The sequence below is a fragment of the Fundulus heteroclitus genome, chromosome 12, assembly GCF_011125445.2.
Source record: "Fundulus heteroclitus isolate FHET01 chromosome 12, MU-UCD_Fhet_4.1, whole genome shotgun sequence".
NCBI lineage: Eukaryota > Metazoa > Chordata > Actinopteri > Cyprinodontiformes > Fundulidae > Fundulus > Fundulus heteroclitus.
Window position 1 is genome coordinate 17,567,957 of NC_046372.1, and position 7,582 is coordinate 17,575,538.

A 7,582-nucleotide genomic window follows, 5' to 3' on the forward strand; every position below is an offset into this window, starting at 1 on the left:
TCCACTTTTGACAGAAACTGACCAATGCAGACTAAGGACAGCCCGCACAAGCTGCAGTATTTGAAACTGTTCTGACCCGGTTGCCTGGTCATAACAACTTGTCATACTTGCTCAAATTCTCGCTTTTGTCCATTTTTTCTGCTTATAAACACATCAAGACAAAATATTCAGTAGCATCCTAATATATCCCCTCTGCTAATAGAAAATGTGCTGAAAAGACGATCTGTGTAATTCGGTGGTCATATTGTTTTGCCTGAATGGTGTAACTGTTTCCACTTTACTCAAAGTGGTAACTTACTCTTTAGCCATTTTTCAACTGGAAATATAGAAATTCTGACCTTCAATTACAAACTGATTGAACCCTTATAGGGGCTACTCCATGTTTTTCACAGGCCATTATGTTGTTATTATGATAATTCAATAACAGTATATATCGATTGATAGACGTGAAGTGCGATAGTAAAAAAAAAAGGGTGTGTAAAAAGTTCAATAGAACAGTTTTCCTTCCTTTTGCATTCTAGCCTATCATAAAAGGTTAATATTACAGTCATTACATCCTGCCAACCAATCACAAACGCAGAACAAGGAAAGCTCTGGCCCAAAGCTCCGCCCCCTTCAAAGAGTTCAGAGAGCACACGTACTTTGTTTTTTTTGTTTTTTTTACTTGCAGTTTTAGTAAAAAAGTTGGTTGATTAAGGGTTGAGTTTGAATTCAGTGTTTGTGTGTTCATCTAAAATTGGGTCTGGTTTGAAATTTTTGAATTCTGGCTATCGATCAATATGGTTTCTATTTCATCCGTGCACTGAACGGATGCTTAGAACAAATCAAAGCATGGCTGTGCCAAAACTTTCTCCAGCTGAACAGAAACAAAACTAAAGTTATTATCTTTGGACCTAAAGATGAACAAATTAGAATATGGACACAGCTTCAGTTATTACAACTACAAAGTAGTGATCAGGCCCAAAATCTGGGTGTAGTGATGGACTCAGACCTGAACCTTCAAAGACACATACAGACAATTACAATTACTTTCTATCACCTGCAGAACATTTCCAGGATTAAAGGACCAATGTCTCATCAGGATCTGGAAAAACTTGTCTATGTGTTTATCTTTAGTAGAATTGATTACTACAACGGTGTTTTCACAGGTCTGCCTAAAAAGTGGATCAGACAGCTGCAGCTGATCCAGAACGCTGCTGCCCGCGTCCTCACTAAGACTAAGAAAGTAGAGAACATCACCCCAGTCCTAAAGTCCTTACACTGGCTCCCTGTATCTCAGAGAATAGACTTTAAAATACTTCTGATTTTAAAGTTTTGGCTGATTCTGTAAATCAGCCAAAACACTGAGTTCCTCTAAATCAAGACTAAAAACCCATGTTGATGTATTTTGATGTTTTCTCCAGATACAGTTTAATGTTTGTTACTGGTCTCACAGCCGGAAACTTGACTTCTCCATATGCTTTTTTTCTATATCGTCCAGCCCTTCGTATGTAAAAACAGGCAGACATGCTCATCCAGGAGGAGCGAAAGCTGCAAGTCCATGACTCGCAATCTGCTGAGATTCCTTAGATAGAAAACTTATTTACCAAATTTGAATAATAAACTGAACAAACTGGATTGTTAGAAATCCAGGAATCTGTATAAATTACTTGGAATCAGAATGACTTGATCAAATTGACTGTTTTTGCGGTTGTTGTTTTTATTTTATTTTATAACATTTGTTGTGAATCAATGCTTAAGATGAATAAAATGAATATGGGCAAAAAAAGACTAAATAGTTTTATACTACCATATAGTCTGTAGATTCTTATAAAACACATAGGACACTTCAATAACTTGGCTCACGAGAACCTGAAATCAGCTATAACTACTTTATTTCATCTAAAACGTCGTGTAGCTGGCCGTGTCCTCATCAGCATTCTAGCAGCGTGATTTTGTCGTACAGCACGAAACAATGTTTTCAGCAATGAGAAGAAGCAGACACTTCATCCCCTGATTTATCAGTTCATCAGTGGAAACGCAACATCTTGGCAGTGGTTTGGACGGGCACATGTAGCGTCTTTGTCTAATCCCTCTGCTTTAAATCACACTAAAAAAAAAAAAATCTATGAGCAAGTTTTATTTAGTGCGACAGAGAAATCAATGCAGATGAAATGAGAACAAGTGGAGACTGCTGAAACAAAAGGGGCCGTCGGACGCGAGCCGCTCGCCCTTGAAACTCACCCGGCCAACACGAAGACGTCACACGAGCTGACGTCACACAGAATCTTCCCCAACTCGAACTGCAGCTGGCTGACGGATCCCACTCGATTCTGAACAGGTGGAGATGCTGAGTTAAAACTAGAAACTAGAAGAATTATAGCGCTATTCACAGTGCTTTGAGAAAGTTTGCATACCCTTAGGGCTTTTTTTCTCACATAGTAAACACAAACTTGAATGAGCTGTATGGAAATGTTATGCAACAGACTTACACACAAGTGACAATTGAAAGGAAATTTTTTTTTACTAAAAAAAAAAAAAGAAGAAAAAAAAGTGAAATGCGTGATGGGAAATTGCATTCTGCCCCTTAAGGCAATATTGTGCACAGCCACCTTTTGACTGCAATTACTGCAAGTCTTTTGGGGTATAAGCTACCAGCTTTGCACATCTAGAGACTGACATTTCTGCCCATTCCTCTTTGCAAAATAGCTCAAGTGCGGTTAGATTCGATATCAAAGCGTCTATGAACTTCAGGTTTAAAAGCCACAGATTCCCTATATTGGGTCTAGATCTGGGCGCGCATCATATTTCCTTTCACGACGCGGTTACACATCATTTTGTGTTGCTCCGTCGCATAAAATCCAAATAAATCACTGAGGTTTTTGCAATGTCACAAAATGTAAAGAAGATGCAAGAAACTGAACATGGAGACTTTCTTTCCCCATCAGAAAACCAAATGAGAACAGTCCAAATTACCTCTAAAAACTATTGTCATCATTAAAGAGATTAAAAAAGAAAAAAAAAACACTGCAGAGATCGGGATCTGCTGTTAATCACACACTAATGTCATTGTGTTATTTTAATAGGAAGACGTCATGCAATCATCGCCGCTCGGTTTTAGTAATTTGATTTAAAAAAAAAAAAAAAAAAAAAAAGGTTCCTGTTTCAGTGAAGTGGGACAGCTCCAGCCCACCTTCCAGTTGGAGCGGACGGTTCTGGCCGAGCTCCGGCAGTCCCGCAGGGTGCCCTTCCAACAGGGGGAGCTGGACACGCTGGCATCCTGGTGGTAGCCCTCCCTCTGGCACAACCTGAACCACAGCACGCCATCCTCCGCGAGGACTCTCCATGCCCTGCTCACCTGGGAGGGGATTGGACAACGCGACGGTGGTTTGAGTCAGCATACATTAGGAGCTTGCATCACTCATTTCCTCCTTAACGAGCCCGGCCGCCTGCCAAACGGTCTCGCTGCGCCACAAGTGCTGTGGATCTGCCACTCAAAATGTAATTTACGATCATGCACCAGATAAAAGTCGTGAGCCGCCTGCTGCCCGAAGCAATACAGAATAAATATGGTAACAGTAATTAAAGCGCCTAAATGCCAAATTAGGCTCGCTGCACAAAGAAACAATAAAGCAAAAGTTATTCTTGGATATTCATTAATATGGCAAGATTTATAAGTCCCTAAAAGTTACCCTTGATCTTCTGTTTTAATTTAATTAGTAAGAAAATATGAAGTTCATGAAAGACGGTATGACTAGTCTGAACATATCAGTCTAGAGGAGAAACTTTGGGTCCTGCTTTTTTCCCCCGGCTAGCCGACTTGTAGTGGGCAGCAACAGGTGGGGGCAGCTTGCTGCTCTATGGGCAATAAAGACACAAAAAAAAAAAAAAACACCACATGGCCACGTCGCATCTCATTAAAAGGACTACAAGAACTCTATGATGGGACATCGTAATGGTCTTTTAGCAGAAAACTTTTTAAGTATTGCATAAAAGAAACACATTTTTCAGTTCATTTTCAGACAGTTTGTTCCACAGCTGAGGAGCATAGAAACCAAATTCTGCCTCTCCGTCTTATTTCTGGTCCTGGGAGCACTGAGTGAGCAGCTCTCTGAAGATCTGAGGGGTTTAACTTCAACTGTTATATACTCTACTAGTATTTTCATACTAGTATTTTATCGGTATTCAGCTGTACTGAACTTTCATGGCTATTCTTTATTTTTAAAACAAGAACCCTAAGCATACCATACCTTTATTTATAAAGCGTTTAAAAACAGCCAACAGCTGAAATAAAGTGCTGTACGTAGCTACACACTAAAACACATCTATTACAAAGCAAAAATAAACTTTTATACATTTTGTGTTAAATCATACTGTATATTCTTCAGTGATGGTATCAAGGTGTTTGTTGTTTGTACCTGTAATACTTTATGGGCTGGTTTTGTTATTTTTATATCTCTTCCTGCAGGTGAAGAAGCAGACTCAGAGGATGTTGTATTGCTCTCTCCTTTCTCTTTCACCTTTTCTCTCTTTTAGCATTTTGTCTCATCTGTTTCTCTCTGTTTTTTCATTCTTCTACCTTCCCCTTTCAGCGTCCATTTAACATGAAATAATCCCAGCATAAATTCTAATAAAGTTTCTTGCGTATATAAATCAAGCAGAGCAATACGGCGAATGCGGTAACCGAGGACCAATAATAGAAAAAGGCCCCGCCCCCTCTGAGCTTCTTCTTAGCAGCACAAAATTGTGTAATATCAGCTAAAGGAAAGCAACCCTAAGGAATCCAATATTTTTTGAGAGACAGGCCGTACCACCCCAGTTTAGGTTGTTTCATGACAATAGCTGACTATATAAACAACAACTCCTACAGCAGGAGTTAAATCAGTGATCTGTATGCATGTTTTTTTTTTTTTTTTTTTTTTTTAATGAGCAGCTTACCTGGGCACAGCGGCCAAGTTCTGCACAGTTGAGATACTGGAATATCTTCAAGGCTAATTCGTAGGGCAACTCGATGTCAAAGAAGGGAATGTCGTTGACTTCATTCTGCAAAGAAAACCGATTATTGCACAACACACTAGATCCGGGGTGTCAAACTCATTTCTACATTGGGCCACTTTGCCATCATGAAGTCATTAAAAAGGGCCGGTTTCCTCTATATAGATGATACTTTTGATTTCAGAATATCATTTCAGTGCATATAGAACTATACAAAAAGGCACAGTAACATAAAAGTAGCACCTTATGCCCAGTTTATCTACAAAAAAAAAGTCAATATAGAGGGAAGTTACACGTTAAACTGCATCACTTTTTCTCTTTTTGAACATTTCTTGGTTGTTCTAATCTATTGTGGGAAAACTGACATCTAGTGGCAGAATGGTGTTACTACACAGTTAAAAAAAAAAAATCAACATTCGCAACAGGAGACACAGTTTTAGCCACTTAAAAGGAATATACTTGTACTTTTTGACATGATATGCCTTTTTTTTTGGATCTTGGGGGCCGGATAAATTACCTTGACGGGCCAGAATCGGCCCGCGGGCCTTGAGTTTGACACGTGTGCACCAGATCCTCTGGCTTCCCTACAGATTCTTATGCATTTGCTTCCCTCCATTGATTTCAGATCATTAAACACACTTTTATATGAAAGACAACCAGAGTAAAAAAAAATAAACAAAAAAAAACACAATTCCAAACCAACCTAGCCCAAGGTGAAAAAAAATGTATATAATTGCCCGCTTCTTAATACACAAATTACCTGGATAACTACTTTTTTGGTGTGTTATTCTTCACTAGCTACACCGAGACCTGGTTACTGTCTGACATGTAGAATTAACAAAGCCAATTAACAGAACCGTGATTACCAACATGAAGTAGGCAACTAGATCCCAAAAAAAAAGCCACACATCATGCACAGCTCCAAGAACAGGTGAGAAACAAAGGACAGGAGGGCCGAAATCTCTCCGACAGAAAACCCTAAAAGGAGAACGTATTGCCATCAGGTCATGACCTGAAGCTCAGGAGCACTTGGGTCACGCAGCAGGACAGTGATCCAGATTACACCAGCAAGTCCTCCTCTAAATGCCTAAGAATGAGGGCTTCAGAGTGGCCTAGTCAAATTCTGGACTGATGGGAAGGCGGTGGCAGGACCTTCATGCTTCAAAACTCTTCAGTCAGACTGATTTTGGACAATTAAGATGACGAGACACAAATTCTTTTGTGTTTTTTTTTTTTTTTTTGAAAAACAAAAAAAAAGTGAGTGTCCAAAAAAGTTTTGTGTATTATTATTATTAATTATTTTTTCACGTGAGGCCAGGTATGGTTGGATGGCTTCTTTCTACCTTAATGAATAAAAACGTGCGCTATTTATTTTTTGATTATCTGAAAACATTTCAATCAAAAACAGAAGAACACTGTAAGGGAAACCCCGCTTTTCCCCCCATCACACTGAACTTCTGTTCAAGCAGCACCTCTTCTCATCATACCAGATCCTGAATGAGTTGATCCACAAGCTCCTCTTCCTTTTTCCCCTTCCTCTGAGGCTGGCCAAGCTGCTGCTGCTGCTGCTGCTGCAGGGACGCGCTGCACATGCTGGTCATGTCATGATATTGCCTCTTTCTCTTCGTTCTCTCCTGCCGGATCCTGTCCAGCAGGGGACTGGTCCTCCCGTCCAACAGACTGTGCGCAATGGAGACATACTGAGGCCGGTCTTCTGCCTCTGCCGCGGCGCTTCCACCGCCAAACCTCCCCTCGTCCTCGGTGCAGCTCGGTTCCTCTTGTTTTAAAACGCCAGAATGTTTGTTTAAGTCTTTCTGTCCCAGCTGATCGGCATCATCCCTGAAGGAAGAGGAGGAAGGAGCGCAGACCGGCGGATTCTCGTCTTTTCTGCTATTTAACTCGTTTTTCCAGCGTTCCCTGAAGGCAACAAGCTCGTTCGCTGCCATGTCATCGTTGGTAAAGCATAAAATAGTACATATATATATTTTTAATTTTTTTTGCAGAACAGTATATTCAATTGGACGTAATAGTGCACAGTTTGAGCAGCAGATCGAAGCAGTCCTCCGGCACCGACAAAAACAAGCTCGCCCTGCTCTATAAACAGCCCGAAGAGGGACAAAGAAGCTCTACATTGGTTCCGCCAGCTCTTAGGGTCCTCGATTTTATTTTTATTTTTAATGCTCGTTTCATTCCTCAGTGAAGAGTTTAAATGTGTTAATAATATTGGCGTAAGCATTTGTTCTGTGTATCTGAGATGAATTGAAATTGTGATTTTTTATTTTTTTTTTCTACGCTCACATAAAAGAACACAATGTCCGGTCTCCTTAAACAAAAGATGAATCCAAACAGAGTGTTGAGCAGCACTGCATCTTTCTTTTGGGAGAAGATGATGATGTAAACCCTTAAAAACCATGTGACATAATGAATAATACAGCAGTGAGAGGTTTGGAGGGAGGGGGGGGGGGCGCAAACACAGCTAAGGTTCGATGAGGGAGCAAGAGGAGGGTTCGCGTATCCTTCCCAGATTTAAAGAGTCGAGGGGGACGGCGCGGCCGCTCAGTCGGAGAAGATGTGCTGGCTGCCGATAAACCAGCCTCTGCTGCGGCCG

At 40.6% G+C, this 7,582-nt stretch overlaps 1 protein-coding gene across 1 annotated transcript in view; it reads right to left on the reverse strand.

Annotated features, from left to right (window-relative positions):
- The window catches only part of fbxw8 (F-box and WD repeat domain containing 8), a 35,102-nt gene extending 27,638 nt beyond the window's left edge, over positions 1–7,464 (reverse strand). The window contains exons 1-4 of the mRNA XM_012849648.3: positions 6,462–7,464; positions 4,918–5,022; positions 3,173–3,337; positions 2,224–2,312 (exon numbers count right to left, since the gene is read on the reverse strand). Coding sequence (XP_012705102.3) covers positions 2,224–2,312; positions 3,173–3,337; positions 4,918–5,022; positions 6,462–6,920 — 818 coding nt within the window. The 5' untranslated portion in view covers positions 6,921–7,464. The remainder of the gene's footprint in view (positions 1–2,223; positions 2,313–3,172; positions 3,338–4,917; positions 5,023–6,461) is intronic.
- Between the last annotated feature and the right edge of the window lie 118 nt (positions 7,465–7,582).